A 20,769-nucleotide genomic window follows, 5' to 3' on the forward strand; every position below is an offset into this window, starting at 1 on the left:
GTTGGTAGTGCGCCCTATTTCATTGCTTATTCCTTTGTTTATGGCGACACTTGTCTACATGGAAACAATTGCTGCTTATTGTGATAGGGTGTTCCACACTATATGCTATTGCTAGCCAGATATATATGGAAATACACCATATCTCATTTTATATATTAATATAGGTGCTTTTGCTACTAATACCATGGTGACTGTACTTATGTCTGTGCCTGGGATCAGGATGTCTTTTTACTAGGGTCTCCTTGCTTCCTTTTGTTATCTTTATTATATATTTTTTCTATGTAACTTTAATTAAAAAATATATTCATATTTATTACTTTTGTATGGAACTCCATTTTTTTCTTTGTTGTTTCAGGTTTAATAAGTGGGATTTCTTGCCTTATAAATGGGGTTGGGACCATCAGTTGTGTTGTGCAGAAGTCTCGTGGATACACAGCTGATAGTCCTACTGAATAGACTGTTAGAATTTGTATTATAGCAAGAAAATAACAGCTAAGTAAAGAAAAACGAGTGGCCATCATTACATTAAAAAATGAAGGTCAGTCAGAAAAATTGGGAAAACTTTGAAAGTGTCCCCAAGTGCAGTTGCAAAAAGCAGCAAGCGGTACAAAGAAACTGGCTCACATGAGGACCGCCCCAGGAAAGGAAGACCAAGAGTCACCTCTGCTTCTGTGGATAAGTTTATCCGAGTCACCAGCCTCAGAAATCGCAGGTTATCAGCAGCTCAGATTAGAGACCAGGTCAATGCCACACAGAGTTCTAGCAGCAGACACATCTCTACAACAACTGTTAAGAGGAGACTTTGTGCAGCAGGCCTTCATGGTAAAATAGCTGCTAGGTAACCACTGCTAAGGACAGGCAACAAGCAGAAGAGACTTGTTTGGGCTAAAGAACACAAGGAATAGACATTAGACCAGTGGAAATCTGTGCTTTGGTCTGATGAGTCCAAATTTGAGATCTTTGGTTCCAACCACCGTGTCTTTGTGCGGCGCAGAAAAGGTGAACGGATGGACTCTACATACCTGGTCCCACCGAGAAGCATGGAGGAGGAGGTCTGATAGTGTGGAGGTGCTTTGCTGGTGACACTGTTGGGGATTTATTCAAAATTGAAGGCATACTGAACCAGCATGGCTACCACAGGATCTTGCAGTGGCATGCTATTCCATCCGGTTTGCATTTAGTTGGACCATCATTTATTTTTCAACAGGACAATAACCCCAAACACCCATCCAGGTTGTGTAAGGGCTATTTGACCAAGAAGGAGAGTGATGGGGTGCTACGCCAGATGACCTGGCCTCCACAGTCACCAGACCTCAACCCAATCGAGATGGTTTGGGGTGAGCTGGACCGCAGAGTGAAGGCAAAAGGGCCAACAAGTGCTAAGCATCTCTGGGAACTCCTTCAAGATTGTTGGAAGACCATTCCCGGTGACTACCTCTTGAAGCTCATCAAGAGAATGCCAAGAGTGTGAAAAGCAGTCATTAAAGCAAAAGGTGGCTACTTTGAAGAACCTAGAATATAAGACATATTTTCAGTTGTTTCACACTTTTTGTTAAGTATATAATTCCACATGTGTTAATTCATAGTTTTGATGCCTTCAGTATGAATGTACAATTTTCATCGTCATGAAAATACAGAAAAATCTTTAAATGAGAAGGTGTGTCCAAAATTTTGGTCTATATATATATATATATATACATACATACACACACACACATGGATGTGGTGCCATTCACAACAAGATCCATGATTCCATTCCTTCCCCTTTCCTGTATAGTGACCTCTGCACAGGTTACAGAGCGCGCTCACAAACCTCTCCAATGCAGATCAAAGATCATCTTGAGCTCACGAGTTATTTTGGGTGTGCATATGTTAGATATACACACATATATCCCTGTTTATCCACTTAATACAAGACTTCTTTCTTCGGCTAGGTTCCAATTTATCCAGAGTAGTCCAGTGGATGTTCACACCTAAATTGCAAAACAAAAATCCCTGCAATCCAAAGAACCTATAGACTAACATGTGCAAGTCATAACAAAATGCTCCTTTGACTACGTTCTATCATATTGGCCATATTATATTTTTTTGGACGTGCAAAAAATGTAGTTGAGCGCATTTTTTGGTCCCCAACAAAACATTGAAAGACATTTGTTTTTTTCTCCGTTATTCACAATGGGAGATGCATTGAAATGTCTGCATAACAGTACTTTTAAATACGCCTAAAACATATACGTTTTCATGTCCATACCATTAAGAAGCTAGTTGGATCGGCAGTCCAAAATCGGACATGCAGGACATTTCAAGGCCAAGTATATTAGTCTGTGTATGTGGCGGCAATATATGTGGTATTAAGGGATCATGTCCTTTGGTATCTGCAATGTGCCATGCAGGATGAGGCAACACTAATGCTGGGAAGAGATGAGTGTCTTAACCGCTCACCACGTCTGTTTCCTGAAAAGGTTTTTTGTGGAGAAAAATGAGGAAATTGACAATCGGCTTAGTAACAGAGTATAGACAAATTCTTTGGCCAATGTTTATCAAGCAGCTATTGAGCAAGATGTGAGAAAATTAAACCCTTGGCATGTAGTCCTGTTGTACCAGCAAGTAGTAGACAATTATCAGGGCAAACCTCAGATGATATCCAGGTCTTCATCTAACCCTTCTCAACCATACATTGGGGAGGTAATTTGTTTTAGTAGAATACGCATTTTATTTGTACAGTAACGACCATTATGTTGGATCTGACATATTATGAGTTTAAACCATTACTTTAAGGAAAACCTGTAATTGGTTCCAAGGTTTAAAAATGTCACCCCAAGATAAGATAGTGAAAATTAAAGATAAGCAAGTAATACAGACCAAGTAGGAAATATATTACAACATCTATCTGTTTCCATTCTTGAAGAACGACCTCTTTAAGAGCTTGAACAGAGAAAGATGACAACATGTCTCTTCAGAATGCCCCATCAGTGTTTCAGTTGGGTTCAGATCAAGAGACATACTTTGGTCACAATCACTTTCACCCTGTTCTTCAAAACTGCAATAGATGTGTATTTTGGGTCATTGGAAAACACCAAGGCTACTTACCAGAAGCCACTTTTTCCAGAACCCATGACAGCACATCTGAGAGCGGGATCCGCCCAAGGACAGGAAACCTACTGAAAAAGGTCAGCACCTCTTCCCCGCATCAGTTGGGTTACAGAGCATGAGAGGACCTCCATAAGAAATTATATACATAACCGACACCACATCACGCATATCACCCATTTAGTGAGAAAGGGGGGGACTATATGGGAGTTGTCATGGGTTCTGGAAAAAACGGCTACCAGTAAGTAACCCTGGTGATTTCCCTTCACCCATGACAGCACACCTGAGAGATTTCTGGAGAATTGAAACACCTTATGGAGGGACCACCACTTGCAGCACCTTTCTACCAAAGGTCTAGTTAGCATAGGAGGATAGATCTAGTCAAGTGTCTAAAGAAGGTAGAGAGTGAAGACAAGATAGCAGCCTTACAAATTTGATCAATTGATACCTCTGCCCAGGAGGATGCCATAGCTCTGATAAAGTGAGCCTTGATGCCTTCCGGAGCCAGAGCAGAGTAGGACAAACTAATGGCCTCCCTGATCCACCTCACAATGATACCTTTGGATACCCAGTATCCCTTTCTGCTACCCTGAAAGGCTATGAACAGGGACTGGGCTTTCCTCCACTAACTTTCCTAACCTATGGAAACTTTCCTCCCCTGGATTCCTAGGATTATTACAAAAGGAGAGCAGAATAATTTCTTGGCTCATGTAGAACTTTAAGGCTACCTTAGGAAGGTAGGCCAGGTCAGGTCTTAGTATAAGCTTATCCTCATACAGTCTCTGTATAGGTAGGGCATATGGACAGGGCCTGTATATCGCTCACCCTGCAGGCTGATATCAGTGCCACCAATGTAATGGTTTTAAGCATAAGCAACTTATCAGACAACTGCTGTAGGGGTTCAAATGGGTATTTAGTTAATGCTCTAGTACCAGATTTAGATCCCAAGGGGAAACTCTTGGGATTGTGACTGGCCTGGGCCTACCACAGGATTTTATGAATCGTGACACTCACTTATTGGCCGCAGGATTACAATTGTATAATCCGCTTAAGGCTGAAACCTGAACCTTGACTGTACTAGTCGCTAATCCTAGCTCATACCTGGATTGCAGGCATTCTAGAATGGGACCCACTAGAGCCTTATCCCCTAGAGGCTGATCTGAAAATTCTAGAAATATTTTCCACGTCCTGCCATAAATCCTTGTTTTTATCGGTTTCCTACTCTTTAAAGGGAACCTGTCACCTGAATTTGGCGGGACAGGTTTGCAGTCATATGGGCGGGGTTTTCGGGTGTTTGATTCACCCTTTCCTTACCCGCTGGCTGCATGCTGGCCGCAATATTTGGTTGAAGTTCATGCTGTGTCCTCTGTAGTACACGCCTGCACAAGGCAAGATTGCCTTGCGCAGGCGTGTACTTCGGAGACAGAGGAGCTTGAGCATGAGCTGTTTTGTGGATTGTCCCCACCTTTTAAGGGGGAATCCATTGCGCTACTCCTAGGTTCCTCCCTCTCCCCCAAACCCAGGATGCGCTATATCATTAAGCGTCCCAGATGGCGTTTTTGCCTAGGGCGCAGTCATTTTCTTCTGACGCCCCATCGGACGTCACTCGGGCATTCCTAACTTGTCTTGCGCCCATAACGTCAGCAGAGCGCACTCATACCAGAAGCGAGTCCCGGCTGAAGCAGCATGCTGCACAGTGGAGGCTGAGAGCGGAAGTACAGAAGGGGTGAGGGCAGCGCGGTGGACAGAGACACGCAACACGTCTCTGCCACCTGGATGTACATCAGAGTCCCCACTGTACCTGTGAACAGTGCCTCCAGTACCCTGAAGAGCGGCCCAAAGTTAAATAGCCCACTCTTCCAGCTACATGAAGGGACAGGAAATCTATCTATTCCAGTACAAGGTTCCCATAAAGGACAGGAAACGAACTGATGCAGGGGAGAGGTGCAGCCCTTTTATTTCAGTAGGTTTACTGTCCTTGGTGTGCAGATCCCTCTCAGGTGTGCCGTCATGAGTGAAGGGAAAAGTGCACCTTTACCAAGGGCATTCAGTGATGTTAGCATCTTCTCTTTCAATACAGAGCAGTACATCTTTGAAATCATACCATCAATGAAATGTAGCTCTGACACCAGCAGCAGCCATTGAGCCACACGTAAGGACATTGCCACATTTCACTGTAGGCATCATACATTTAGGAAAATGAATTTAGAAAAAATGCATAGTGCCTACAGTGAAACATGGTGGTAGTATCTTTATGCGGGGCTGCCTGAGTGATGCTGGTGTCAGGAAGCTACATCTCATTGATGGAATCATGAATTTACAGATGTACTACTCTATACTGAAAAAAAATAGTTCAATCACTCCATATTCTCCAAATGACAATGAGTCAAAATACACATCTGTTACATTTCTGAACAGGATGAAAGTGATTCAGTAGCAAAAGTATGTCTCCTTATCTGACCCCAACCGAACACCTATGGGGAATTCTCAAGTTTCTCTTATTTTATTCCCAAAGTTCCCCTGATTATATTCCAGTTTGGATTTTGTATCCGCCATACAGTTCCAGAGGTATGGACCTTTTATTTAGTGTAATCTTTATCAATGGAGTGTGGCTCACAGGTTAACCCCTTTATAACCTATGGCGTATAGGTACATCACAGGTTGCCTCCCTCTCATCGGTGTGAGCTCTGGCGCTGAGCCAGCACCTTTTCCAGCACATGACAGCTGATCTTATCAGCTGTCATGTGCCCCTAACAGCTGCGGGAGGAATCGTAATCCCCCTGCAGCTGTTAACATGTTAAATGCCGCTGTCAATCTATGACAGCAGCATTTAACTAACGCAAATTAGATAGGCCTCATTAGCTCCGCCGTCACATGATGGTGGGGTTCTGATGGGTTGGCATGACCACCCGGGGTCTGAAGGAGACCCCTGTGGTTGTCATTGTCAAACTACTAGTAACGCCGCCCTGTGGCCAGCACCCATAGCAGATGAGCATTTTTTCTACACATAGCAGAGCCCTGCAGCCCTCCTTTGCGTAGAACAGGTGATCAGAAGAACGCAGATTCAAGGTCTCTTAAATAGAATATAGAAGCAAGTAAAAAGTTTTTTTTTTTAAAAAAGTAAATTAATTAAAAAAAAAAAAGTTCCAAACATCCCAGCATTGCCCCATACAAAAAAAAAAAAATAGAAAAAAAAAAAGGAATTCTGGCGTTTTGATTCTTTTTCTCTCGTTACGTCATTTACTGATCGGATTAATTCTTTTTATATTTTGATCACGTGATTCTGAATGCAGTGATACCAAATATGTGTATTTTTGGTCACCGCAACATTGCAATAATATGCTATAACGGGCGATCAAAACATTGTATCTATCCCAAAATGGTATAAAAAATGGTATAAAAAATGTCAGCTTGGTGCACAAAAAATCAAGAAGAATCATAATGGCAGGGCAGTATTAGCATTTAGTGAACATGATAAAAAACAAACAACAATTGTGGAATTGCACTTTTTTGCAATTTCACCGCAAAGCAATGGTGTCGTTCAAAAGTACAATTTGCCCTCAAAAAACAATCCATCACATAGTCATATTGACGGAAAAATAAAAAAAGCAGAAAGTTATGGTTCTGGGAAGAAGGGGAGCAAAAAAAAAACCCGCAAAAGCGGAAAAACCCAAAGTAGTAAAGGGGTCAATAATGCCGAGCACCCTAAAGAACATGGATCCTGTAAGCAACGTCCTCTTGATAAACAAATTAGCACTAAATAAAAAGGCATCAGAAGTCTTGAACAGTATAGTGCATTAAAAAAAAAAACAGAACAATCAAGGGAGCAGAGAAAATAAAACCGGAACATAAATGGGATCCTTTTGACAGGTCCTCCTAAAAAGTTAATTTTGAAAGTTTTCACTTGTGTGACCGGCTTATATCAGATAGTAATGTCCACCCATCACATATGAAGCTGTTCTAATACGCTGCAGTCCAGACCTCAGACCTCTTCCATGAAAGAAATTGCAGCAGTGACACCTATGGGTCACATGCAAAAAGAGAAAAAGAGAATCTTTACAGCGCTGCCACTTCAAGTGAACGTATGAAGCCGAATCCAAGAGATTAGATTAACTAAAAGGTTGTTGTATTCACTTTTACAAACTGTGCGTTTTCAGTCCCTTTTACGCAAAAATGTGTTTCAACTAAAAGAAAAACAGGTGCAGCATGCCATTTTAAAAATATGATGTGGGATCAATTCTGAGGCCCAACCAGACCTTACTGCACAAGTGTAGGGTCCAACTACTTATTTCAAGCTGACACCTAACAGCATTGGGATTACAATCAGGGCTGTGGATTCGGTAAGCCAAACCTTCGACTCCAACTCCTCAATTTCCATGACACCGACTCCAACTCCACGACCCATGTTTAAGTGATACATTTACTGTAGTAAAATGGTAACATCAGGCTTTTAATCATTATTATGATACAATAATCAAGCCATTTAGAAAGAACATAAAATATATTTATTGGAATACAACTTTATAACAAAAAAACTTTCATATTTATAATTTATTATACACTATGCAGTAAGTGTAAAAGAAGTTTTCAACAAAAACGTGCTGAATAGCATTTGTGCAGTCTATGAATTTGTTCTGAGAAATAGTATCGCCTCCACCAGATCCTCCTTTGTAGGTGACCTCACATCTGACCTATTTTAAGGATGGAGAACAACCTCTCTACACTAACTTGGGTTGGTGGCAAAGCAGGAACCACATGTGCGTCATCTCTAACAATTTCAGGGCGTAAAGGAATTGCCTTGTGCACAGTTAGTTTTGATGAACGATTGAACTCTTCTACTTTGAGGGAAAGTGAAAAATGTTTCTGAAATATGGTCAATCTGTTTTCTATGGGAGTGGAATGTTTTTCCCTGCGGCAACGCTTTGTCTGCTCCATGTCGTCCAAATGCTTTTCGAAATCAAACTCATCTGATGAGGATGAAGAAATGGCAGCAACAGCACTGGCAGGACCCGAGTCCTCTTGGCCTTGGCCGTCCTGTGGCCCACTCATCCTAACTGCTACCTCAGAGCTTCTTTTACATTAGTAAGCTGTTGATCATCTAGCAATAAACGATGACTCGGGTCCACATAAACAGCTCCCAGAATTTTATTTTCTAATTGCAGTGTCTCTCTCCGTTTCATTGAAGTAGCAATGCCATCTGCGATTAAACCTCATCTTTGGGACAGGCAAAAAAAAGTTCTTCCACTTTTTATAAAAATGCCAGGAGTTAAATCTTCAGCTTGTAACTTTTTAGTCACTGTAAATGGGTGATGAAGCAATTCCTTCAATTCAGCCACCTGTGTCCATTGACCTTCATGTAGTGTTACCTGAGGGTTGGCCATATCTACAAGGAAGGGTTTCAGCTCAAACAATTGCTCAATCATTAAATAGTTGCTGCCCCACCGAATGGCTTGAACCACATTTGCCCCTTTTCCAGCACATCTCTTCAAGATGGAATCAATTTTAAGGGTTCTAGCAACAATAGCCAATTTCCTCACTTTGCTAATCAGAGTTCCAGCATGTCCCTCTTGCAGACTATCTCTTATGGCCAGCTGCAGCGTGTGCACAACAGTGCATGTGATGAATAGGAAAGAGGTGTGAAGCAGCTTCAACAAGATCATCTAATTGTAAAGAACCATTTTGCTGTTCTTCTGTAGTAATATCTGTTTGTTCCTCAGTTATGGGAACAGAACTCTGGCCTTCCATCAACATACTGAATGTGAAATGTTCTAGCTGCTGTTCACCTTTATTATTCTCATTCACCAGTTTAATTGTACATATGTTTGAAGCATTATCAGTTACAATAGCAAGAACCTGTTCTTTTGTGAGTTCATAATCTTGCAGAACTTTTTCCACTAAGGTCTGGAGAAATTAGCTGCTGTGATGAGCATTAGTATCTTTTACTGCCAGCGTCTTAGTAACTTTTTTTTTGTCACAAACATATCGAAGGTTGATAGCAAAAGAGTTCACTGACATGTGCAGGCATCAATTTTAAAGAAACACAAAGCGTCTCTTGGAAGTCTTTTTAAGATCTTCCTTTTGGTTAAGGGCTTCCTCAATCACTAATTTTCTAATACTTTGTTTCCAGAGAAACACCAAGTTTGCAGGCCATTTGTCCATTAAGAGCTGTAAAAGCTGGTTGTGCAAATGATAATGGTACACTGTCCTTCACAACAAGCTTGATGAGCTGTCGTTTAAATACATCTGCTGTTATTGTTACAGTAACTCACTTACAAAATATCTTATAACTGATGTTTGAGACGCTCTTTCCTCCTCCTTTGCCTGGCGGGGAGTGCTGGTCTCTGGTTTCTTGGTGCTGCTGTGACCTTTTTCAATCACAGCTTTGTAAACTTCTGGGTGGCAGTGTTGTAAATGTCTTTTTAGATTGGAAGCTCTTGAAGGAACATTTTCATCACTGCCTGAGTATGCACTGATTTTGGTATCACATCATTTTTCATCTGGGTCACTTATACACTGACAATTTTTTTATTTTTTTTTAATCTTGAGTCACTGTGAAATGCTCAAATGCAGCTAACTTCATAAAGTGCTTCTTAGACACTTTGCAATTATGTAAATTTGCTCTAAAAATAATTTTGTCCTGTAAACAAAATAAGGTATATTTAAATTCTTGCAAGAATAGGGAATCATGCACTGTATAAATTAGGATAGAAATAAAACAATCTTTGCATAAATCAATAGAACACAAGTATAAAGTTTGCAAAATATGTTAGATAACTTTACTCTACACTTTTAATGTCAGGCTTGTCTCAGAGTACAGCTCACTAAATGCTTCACATCATAATTCTTCACAGTCTATGAAGAGGGGAGGGAGTAGGTTTATGCTGAACTATATTCCAGAACACACACATCTATATCCTCATTGACCCAGTTACTATATTTCCGAATTTGCGACGTTAGAAAACAATTTTTCCCCTTATATTCTATGTATAGTGTGTAAGAGTCATCAGAGCAGCTAATTTCTCCAAACATGAGCTAAGAGGAAAAACAAACTAAAACATCAAGCATAGAGAGAACATATACTGGACTATTGATTTATGCAGTTTATTTAAAGTTTATATATGCTTTAAAAAGTACTTCCCTTAATCCCGCTTTCCTGTTCACTCCAGAGGTTCTGAGATGAATGTAGGCATTCCTTCCTGTTTTTTTCCCCCCTTATCTGTAGAGGAGCTTCACTACTCACGGACAAACTGCAGCACAGATTCAGCTCAGCTAAAAGTCTAAATATAACGATGAAGAAGGTGCTCACTAAGTAAGAGGTGCTCTGGAAAAAATAGAATATGAAAAAAACTCCGGCACACTATTTGACACTAGAAAAGTCTCTTATTCATTAATTTTTATTGCAAAAAATAATGGTGAATTTCCAAGATATTCTCATATTTCAAAACAATGATGGGATTTCCAAAAATATATTTCTCATACTCCGTATGGACATATTAACAAATCCTTCTAATCTCAACGTTTCGGCTGTGAAGCCTTTTTCAAGAGATTCAATGTCCTTGCAAATAGGAAGAGAGCCGGATAGGGAAACCCACTTAGTATTGAATACCGCCCTATAAGTGCTGCTGTGACCACAAGAAGAACCGCTAACGGGAGGCAGTCCCGTTAGCGGTTCTTCTTGTGGTCGCAGCAGCACCTATACGACGGTATTCAATACTAAGTGGGTTTCCCTATCCGGCTCTCTTCCTATTTGCAAGGACATTGAATCTCTTGAAAAAGGCTTCACAGCCGAAACGTTGAGATTAGAAGGATTTGTTAATATGTCCATACGGAGTATGAGAAATATATTTTTGGAAATCCCATCATTGTTTTGAAATATGAGAATATCTTGGAAATTCACCATTATTTTTTGCAATAAAAATTATTAATGAATAAGAGACTTTTCTAGTGTCAAATAGTGTGCCGGCGCTAAAAGTCTAGACCTTAGATCAGGAATAGGACAGACTTTTATAGGACATTTCATAACTTTCCCAAATTCTTATAAAAAAAAATATTCCTCACAAACTGCATTGAACTACTGTACCCAATTTATTATGCACTGCTCAAAAAAATAAAGGGAACACTTAAACAACATAAGTACAAGTAAATCAAACTTCTGTGAAATCAAACTTCACTTGGGAAGCAACACTGTTTGAGAATCATTTTCACAAAATGTTGTGCTAATGGAATAGACAACAGATGGAAATTAATGGCAATTATCAAGACACGCTATAAAGGAGTGGTTCTGCAGGTGGGGACCACAGACCACATTCAGTACCAATGCTTTCTGGCTGATATTTTGGTCACTTTTGAATGTTGGTTGTGCTTTCACACTCGTGGTAGCATGAGTGACTACAACCCACACAAGTGGCTCAGGTTGCGCAGCTCATCCAGGATGGCACATCAATGCGAGCAGTGGCAAGGTTTGCGGTGTCTGTCAGTGTAGTGTCCGGAGGCGTTACAAGGAGGCAGGCCAGTACACCAGGAGACATGGAGGGGGCCGTAGGAGGGCAACAACCCAGCAGCAGAGCCGCTACTTCTGCCTTTGTGCGAGGAACACTGCCAGAACCCTGCAAAATGACATCCAGCAGGCCACAAATGTGCATGTGACTGCACAGTTAGAAACAGACTCCATGAGGATGGTCTGAGTGCCTCACGTCCACAGATGGGGGTTGTGTTCACAGCCCAACACCGTGCAGGACGCTTGGTATTTGCCACAGACCAGGACTGGCAAGTTCGCCACTGGCGCCCTGTGCTCTTCACAGATGAAAGCAGGTTCACACAGCTCGTGACAGAGTCTGGAGACGCCGTGGAGAGCGATCTGCTGCCTGCAACATCCTTCAGCATGACCGGTTTGGCAGTGGGTCAGTAATGGTGTGGGGTGGCATTTCTTTGGAGGGCCGCACAGCCCTCCATGTGCTCGCCAGAGGTAGCCTGACTGCCATTAGGTACTGAGAAGAGATCCTCAGACCCCTTGTGAGACCATATGCTGGTGGCCCTTTGGTTCCTCCTAATGCAGGACAATGCCAGACCTAATGTGGCTGGTGTGTAAGCAGTTCCTGCATGATGAAGGCATTGAAGCTATGGACTGGCCCCGTCCTTTCCCCAGACCTGAATCCGATTGAGCACCATCTGGGACATCATGTCTCGCACCATCCACAAACATCACGTTGCACCACAGAATGTCCAGGAGTTGGCAGGTGCTTTTGTCCAGGTCTGGGAGGAGATCCCTCAGGAGACCATCCGCCGCATCATCAGGAGCATGCCCAGGCATTGTAGGTAGATCATACAGGCACGTGGAGGCCCCACACACTACTGAGCATCATTTCCTTGTCTTGAGGCATTTCCACTGAAGTTGGATCAGCCTGAAACTTCATTTTCCACTTTGATTTTGAGCATAATTCCAACTCCAGACCACTGTGGGATATTAGTTGTGCTTTACGTTGATCATTTTTAGGTTTTATTTCTCTCAACACATTCCACTATGTAATGAAGATTTACAACTGGAATATTTCATTCAGCAGTATCTAGGATGTGGGATTTTAGTGTTACCTTCATTTTTTTGAGCTGTGTATATTTTACGAGTCGTAGTTAGTCCATTTTATACCGACTCCACAACACTGATTACAATTAGCCATTACTGAGTTTCTGCATCCTCCAGGATGTGTCTGCATCTGTACAGGTCCCACATTACACAGCATTTTTGGGTGGCTCTACAGTGCTCCTCACACAAAGGAGCAGATACTGGTCCTCCTGGGTCAAGTCCCTTCTATGACACTATGGCTTTCCTTGTGTCCTGGTATCTGCCGTGTTCTTGAGACTAAAGATAGACTTTGTGACAGCACATATGGCAGAGCCAGACCGCCTCAATGGACGTCCTATGCCCTGCATGCCACAAGCAAAATACTAAACTATAAAATAATTTGTCAGGAACTAAAATTGTCTGGTGACAAGTTGTAAAACTGTTCCTTTTTTGGAAATGGTTTTGTTCCTTTCCTACACAGTGGAGACGACAGCGGCTTCAGGATAACGCCACGGCAAGAGCTGCCCCGCGGCCTGAACCGGACTGGTCGGGCATAGACCATCTTCATCCTGATCTTCAGGTATGCCGAACTAAAGTTTCCTTGTCAGGGACAGGAAACCAACTCAAGCGAAGGAGAGGTACCAGCATTTTTATCTGTAGGTTTCCTGTCCCTGAATGGCAGATCCCCTCTCCATGGTGCTGTCATGGGGGATGGAGAAATAGCCCCACTATGCATCACTGGAATCCTTGTCTCTGCTCCTACATCATGCTGCTCTCAGATGGGTTACAAAACACTTAGTGACAGATCCACTGTTTAGGAAAACTGCTACCAGGTAGCTCAGAGGAGCAGAAAAGTGTCATCTACTTATTAATATTGTGTTATTTTCACAACTCTTGGTGGACAGCAGCACCCACTTATGAAAGCTACAGGTCTCATCAATGATGTCCCCCTCAGATCACACCAGACCTAGCATATGCCATGGCTATATAACTGCATCTATACAGTAGGCCATGATTACAGATGCCATTAGTCACCAACCACTTAATAGATTAGTCGCCAGTGCGTATGCACAGACTCCAATCATCACACCTCAATCATTGGTTGGCGAGTGTTTACAAGACAACCTGGGCACGCTTAATGCCCCATCTACTACCCACTTTGACCTCCTCTGGAAGTACAGATGTGGCTCTCTCTTTATACAAGCGATCAGGTCCCCTAAAGGGACTTAAAAGTGAAAATTAACCCAACTGATCAAAACATTAAAGGGAACCTGTCACCCCCCAAAATCAAAGGTGAGCTAAGCCCACTAGCATCAGGGGCTTATGCTGTAGATAAGCCCCCGATGTATCCTGAAAGATGAGAAAAAGGTTCGATTATACACACCCAGGGGCGGTCCGGGGCCTCCCATCTTCTTACAATCACTTCCTCTTGTCTTCACGCTGCGGCTCCAGCACACTTTGTCTGTCCTGTTGAGGGCAGAGCAAAGTACTGCAGTGAACAGGCGCCAGGAAATGTCAGAGGCCCGGCGCCTGAGCACTGCAGTATTTTGCTCTGCCCTCAACAGGGCAGAGAACGCCTGCGCCAGAGCCGCAGCATGAAGACAAGAAGAGGACATCATCATAAGATGGGGAGCCCCGGATCGGACCGCAACGCCCATCGGGCCGGACCGCAACGCCCATCGGGCTGGACCACAGCGGGATCACCCATCGGTGAGAATTAACCTCTTTCTCATCTTTCAGGTTACATCGGGGGGCTTATCTACAGCATTACAGAATGCTGTAGATAAGCCCTTGATGCTGGTGCGCTTAGCTCACCTTCGATTTTGGAAGTGACAGGTTCCCTTTAATGGTGCCTAACCAGGCACCCAATGTACATTTCCCATGCCAGCATACTGCATTACTCCCAGCGTGTAAATGACCAATCGAGACCTGCAGGAATATAGAGACAAGTGGCAAACTAAGTCAGTAGTAACGTTTTGATGGAAAACAATTGACAAGCCATTACGTTCAACAGTTTATTTTACAACTTATTACAACCTCCTAGATATTCAGAAGTCGGTATTACTGTTTAATCTTCCTCTTCGTCATCTCCACCTCCGGCACCACCTTGTGCCTTCTTGGCATTCTTTCTCTTGACGCGGCCAGGACGTCCGCCACCGTATGGTGAGCGCAGGGAGAAGTCAATATGTTTTTGGGAGTCCAAGCGCACGATGAATGATGGGATGTTGACCACTTGCTTGCGGACGCTGCAAGGTAACACATACATGTAACCACATTATCGTGCATCCAGACATCTAAGCACTATAACCCCTCATTTGCTGTGCAGTAATTGAGCCAGTGAATCTAACCTTCACTAAGACATGGTTGTAAGTAGCAGTGCAAGAATGTGGTTCATTAAGTGACAGACTAATGAGCGATCGTCCTGGGATAAGGTGTTCTCGGAACATGCTCGTGTGTTAACAGTGTCTTCGGCGTTCTCGAAAAATATGTTCAGGTCCCCATGGCTGCTTGACAGCCTAAACACATGAAGGCACGGGGACACGGAACATTGTTCAAGTACGCTGAAGACACTTAGCACCAGAGCATGCTCCGATAACACCTTATCCCAGCACATTCGCTCATCACTAGTGACTATGTAGATATATCCTGAAGGAAAGTCAGACTAGGGTTTACCTGCAAAAAGACTAATGAAATCTACTTATGGTTTTAGCTTATAGAAGAAAACTGCAAATACAGCATGCATGGAGTCTTATATCCACCTGGGGTTAACCAAATTTCAATAAATGGGATCACGTCTCTATTCCATGTCAGTAGTAAAAATGACACTGAAGCTTCTTGCCTCTTACCAGTTTGTTGGATTACCTGTACTATAGGGATTTACAGATGACTGTATATGCTCAGAGGCCATACAAGTGCAAAAAGACCCTTCACAAGGTGTATGGCCAGAGCCAAAGTGACCTTGCCGAAATTTTTGCTTGATGCCCAACGTGTAGGAACCAGTCGGACACCATCGAGTTATAGCAGATCACAAGGTGTATGGCCTGAGCCAAAGTGACCTTGCCGAGTCAAGGCTCCATTTCAAGGACTGTTCCATGTGCTAAGCAAGACCAAAAGGCATACTTCACATAACAGGCAGAGGTTACATAACAAGTATTGGCAGACAATTAACTGCAGTCATTGCAAATCTGGGACCATCCATCAGGAGGAAGAGCCATCAGCTTAACAAACCAAAAGTGTGCAAACATCACTAGCAAGAAAAGCAGTCTGCAAAATATAGTATGACTTTCAGCAATATTAATCCTGTAGACATTAGGGCAGTGACGTACCGGATGTGCCTCTGACGGATCAGCACACGGGCATGATGGATGGATTTGGCCAAACCCAACTTGAACACTTGGGTCTGAAGACGTCTTTCCAAGAAGTCTTCAATTTTCAAGCCCAGGATGTAATCGAGCTTCATCTTGCCCTCATCCAACACACCGATACGTACCAGACGTCTAAGCAAGGCATTACCTACGGGGGGGAAAGAAAATATTTATGATCAGATATTCACAAATGTTCAGAGCATTCAGCCGCTCCAGACTTTGTGATTGAAGACAATTTGTTGCTCCTCAACTTCATACAATGGCTGTAGGGTCAATATGGAACTAGTGAGATCACAGAGACAACAGAGCGCTGCCTGCTAAAGTCTTCCCATGTCTTCACGTCTGGTGCTCACCTTCAAAGAGACGTTTGGGATCCTTCTCGTCCAGAGTCAGCAGCTCTCTGGCAGCTTTGCGGATCTTGGCAAGTGTGAACTTTACTCTCCACACCTCACGCTTGTTACGGAGACCATATTCACCTAGGGAAGAAAGTGAACGACATTTAATGAAGTTTCAGAGTAAAAACTTAATTTTACAATGCCAGCTAGAGATCAGTGAATATATTTGCAGGTCCCGTGTCAGTAATCTACGGCCACTGGATGAGGGCCCAGCAAATTGCCTCCTACATACCGGCATCTCCAGGTGTTGTATTGCCTAGTGTACAGTGTATCACACAAGGCCGGCTAACCAATAGGCAAGTCTGGGGACTCCATGTGTAGGAAAGAGGTTGCCGATCTCCCAGCCAGCCTTGGAATACCGGTCTGGCCACTGGAACAGATCGATTTGTTCAACTAATGGCCAATATCAACATGTCCTCCTACCCTGCAGTCATACGTACATACAGGGGTTCCCCCAATGTATGTCCTATGCAGTATCATGGCATCTACTCAGCTTAAAGGGAATCAGACACCAGATTTCACCTATCTAAACAATGAATGGGCACAGGTTGTGGACAGATGAAAAAGTCTCATTGTAATATTTTTCTTCATTTTGCATTGCTTCATTTCACCGAGGTTCATTTGTTTTAGCCCAAAGTCCATATTGATTCATCAGTTCACAACAGGGTCATTATCGGGTTATTTTTCCAGCTTTCCTGCCCTTCTTCCAAAAGCCATAACTTATTTTCCTGTCCCCACAGCCATATGATCGCTTGGTTTTTTAGGTACTTTTGAATGACCCTAATGATTTTACCATATAGTCGACAGTGAAAAAAAAAATCCCAAAACTGAAAAACTGCACAATCTGAACCTTGCATGAAAAAAAGTTTGGGTTTGTCACCACTTTCAGAGATCCGTAGCTTTTTATTTTTGTGACCTGGGGCTGGACGAGGGCTTATTTTTGTGCCCTGATTTGATTTTTTTTACTAATACTATTTTGGGGATAGATATGACGTTTTGATCTTTTTTAATGGAAAGTTGAAATGGCCAGAAAACCGTAATTCTGGCCTTTCGTCTCATTGTGCAGTTTACCAGATTAATTCACTATATATTTTGATAGATCGTATATTTCTAAAGGCAGGGATGCCAAATGTGAATTTTGCAAAAGGTGGTGATTTGAACTTGTTTGCTCTGTTCCACCAGCAGCTGTTACAGGAACATGTCCGCTAAAGGCCCCTTCACATTAAGCGACGCTGCAGCGATACCGACAACGATCCGGATAGCTGCAGCGTCGCTGTTTGGTCGCTGGAGAGCTGTCACACAGACAGCTCTCCAGCGGCCAACGATCCGGAAGTCCCCGGGTAACCAGGGTAAACATCAGGTTACTAAGCGCAGGGCCGCGCTTAGTAACCCGATGTTTACCCTGGTTACCAGCGTAAAAGTAAAAAAAAACAAACAGTACATACTTACCTACCGCTGTCTGTCCTCCAGCGCTGTGCTCTGCACTCCTCCTGCTCTGGCTGTGAGCACAGCGGCCGGAAAGCAGAGCGGTGACGTCACCGCTCTGCTTTCCGGCTGACCGACGCTCACAGCCAGAGCAGGAGGAGTGCAGAGCACAGCGCCGGGGACAGACAGCGGTAGGTAAGTATGTACTGTTTGTTTTTTTTTACTTTTACGCTGGTAACCAGGGTAAACATCGGGTTACTAAGCGCGACTCTGCGCTTAGTAACCCGATGTTTACCCTGGTTACCAGTGAAGACATCGCTGGATCGGTGTCACACACGCCGATCCAGCGATGTCCACGGGAGATCCAGCGACGAAATAAAGTTCTGGACTTTGTTCAGCGACCAACGATCTCCCAGCAGGGGCCTGATCGTTGGTCGCTGTCACACAACGATTTCCTTAACGATATCGTTGCTACGTCACAAAAAGCAACGATATCGTTAACGATATCGTTATGTGTGAAGGTACCTTAACTAAATAAAAGATGAAAGAATGCAGGCTCAGCGCCAGAGCCCGCTTTAAAGTCAGGGACACAATATATGATGTAATTATGTCATGTCATGGGGTTACTCTTGTATATATTTTTATTATCACATCTCCTCCAGTCCCTTTCCCCGGCTGTCACCTCTCACCTAACAAAAATATTCAACCTTTCCCTCACTTCCGGTATTTTTCCCTCCTCATTTAAGCATGCCATCATACATCCATTACTTAAAAAACCATCCCTCGATCAAAACTGTGCCGCTAATTATAGACCTGTCTCTAATCTTCCCTTCATCTCTAAACTCCTCGAACGCCTGGTCCACTCCCGTCTTACCCGCTATCTCTCAGATAACTCTCTTCTCGACCCTCTTCAATCTGGTTTCCGCTCTTTACACTCTACTGAAACTGCCCTCACTAAAGTCTCTAATGACCTACTAACACCTAAATCTAATGGTCACTACTCCATGCTAATTCTCTTGGATCTCTCTGCAGCATTCGACACTGTGGATCATCAGCTCCTCCTCACTATGCTCCGCTCCATCGGCCTCAAGGACACCGTTCTCTCCTGGTTCTCCTCCTATCTCTCTGACCGATCCTTCACTGTATCTTTTGCTGGTTCCTCCTCCTCTCACCTTCCCCTTACTGTTGGGGTTCCTCAAGGATCAGTCCTAGGCCCCCTACTCTTCTCGTTGTATACTGCCCCTATTGGACAAACAATCAGTAGATTTGGTTTCCAGTACCATCTCTATGCTGACGACACCCAATTATACACTTCTGCTCCCGATATCACACCGACCTTTTTAGAAAACACCAGTGATTGTCTTACCGCTGTCTCTAACATCATGTCCTCCCTCTATCTGAAACTAAACCTGTCAAAAACTGAACTCCTCGTGTTCTCTCCCTCTACTAACCTACCTTTGCCTGACATTGCCATCTCCGTGTGCGGTTCCACCATTACTCCAAAGCAACATGCCCGCTGCCTTGGGGTCATCCTTGATTCTGACCTTTCATTCACCCCCTACATCCGATCACTGGCTCGCTCTTCTTATCTGCATCTCAAAAACATTTCTAGAATTCGCCCTTTTCTTACTTTCGACTCTGCAAAAACGCTGACTGTTTCACTTATTCATTCTCGTCTGGACTATTGTAACTCTCTACTAATCGGCCTCCCTCTTACCAAACTCTCCCCGCTCCAATCTGTCCTGAATGCTGCTGCCAGGATCATATTCCTCACCAACCGTTACACCGATGCCTCTACCTTGTGCCAGTCATTACACTGGTTACCCATCCACTCCAGAATCCAGTACAAAACTACTACCCTCATCCACAAAGCACTCCATGGCTCAGCACCACCCTACATCTCCTCTCTGGTCTCAGTCTACCACCCTACCCGTGCCCTCCGCTCCGCTAATGACCTCAGGTTAGCATCCTCAATAATCAGAACCTCCCACTCCCATCTTCAAGATTTTACACGTGCTGCGCCGATTCTTTGGAATGCACTACCTAGGTTAATACGATTAATCCCCAATCCCCACAGTTTTAAGCGTGCCCTAAAAACTCATTTGTTCAGACTGGCCTACCGCCTCAATGCATTAACCTAACGATCCCTGTGTGGCCTATTTATAATAAAAAAAAAAAAAAAAGGTTCCTCGCATCATGTTCTCATACACTTTATGCAGTATTAGCCCTCTGTGTCTGTACTGCTACATACTTAGGCAGGTAACTGGTTCATGCAGCTTTACATGAACACCCGAGCCTTACACGATAGCTGGTCCGAATAACTAAAGCAATTGTTACCATCCACCTCTCGTGTCTCCCCTTTTCCCCATAGTTTGTAAGCTTGCGAGCAGGGCCCTCATTCCTCTTGGTATCTGTTTTGAACTGTATTTCTGTTATGCTGTAATGTCTATTGTCTGTACAAGTCCCCTCTATAATTTGTAAAGCGCTGCGGAATATGTTGGCGCTATATAAATAAAAATTATTATTATTATTATTATGTGTACATATATGTTCTCTTCATGTTTGACAATACAGCAGAGCTCAGAGCTGCAAGAAATGTGTTTGCAAGATAGCAAATGTCCATATTAATAGTTCAGATTGGTGAAATGTGGTGACAGATTCCCTTTAAGCTGTGAGAAGCGGGCAAACAAACACAGCCAGCCTGCTGAGTGAAGCACACGCATGTCTGGACTACTTACCAATAAGTTTCAACTCCTGGTCCAAGCGCGACTTCTCGAATGGACGTCGCGGGGTGACATAGGTCTTCCGACACACCCAGCTCCTGGCAACGGGCATCCTGAGCTAGTGACCTGTCAAAAACATGGTATACGGTCAGACAATATTCCAGTTCCTTCACATACAGATGGCTATCTGGAGTCTGCACAGAAATTGGCCA

At 43.3% G+C, this 20,769-nt stretch overlaps 1 protein-coding gene across 1 annotated transcript; it reads right to left on the bottom strand.

Annotated features, from left to right (window-relative positions):
• Positions 1-14,650: 14,650 nt before the first annotated feature.
• Positions 14,651-20,711, bottom strand: RPS9 (ribosomal protein S9). The gene is made up of 4 exons (XM_069742647.1): positions 20,573-20,711; positions 16,368-16,490; positions 15,976-16,162; positions 14,651-14,895 (listed from the first exon to the last, which is right to left on the bottom strand). Exons 1-4 carry the CDS (start codon positions 20,667-20,669, stop codon positions 14,718-14,720), a joined length of 585 nt encoding a protein of 194 aa, XP_069598748.1. The 5' UTR covers positions 20,670-20,711; the 3' UTR covers positions 14,651-14,717.
• Between the last annotated feature and the right edge of the window lie 58 nt (positions 20,712-20,769).

The sequence above is a fragment of the Ranitomeya imitator genome, chromosome 10 (assembly GCF_032444005.1).
Source record: "Ranitomeya imitator isolate aRanImi1 chromosome 10, aRanImi1.pri, whole genome shotgun sequence".
NCBI lineage: Eukaryota > Metazoa > Chordata > Amphibia > Anura > Dendrobatidae > Ranitomeya > Ranitomeya imitator.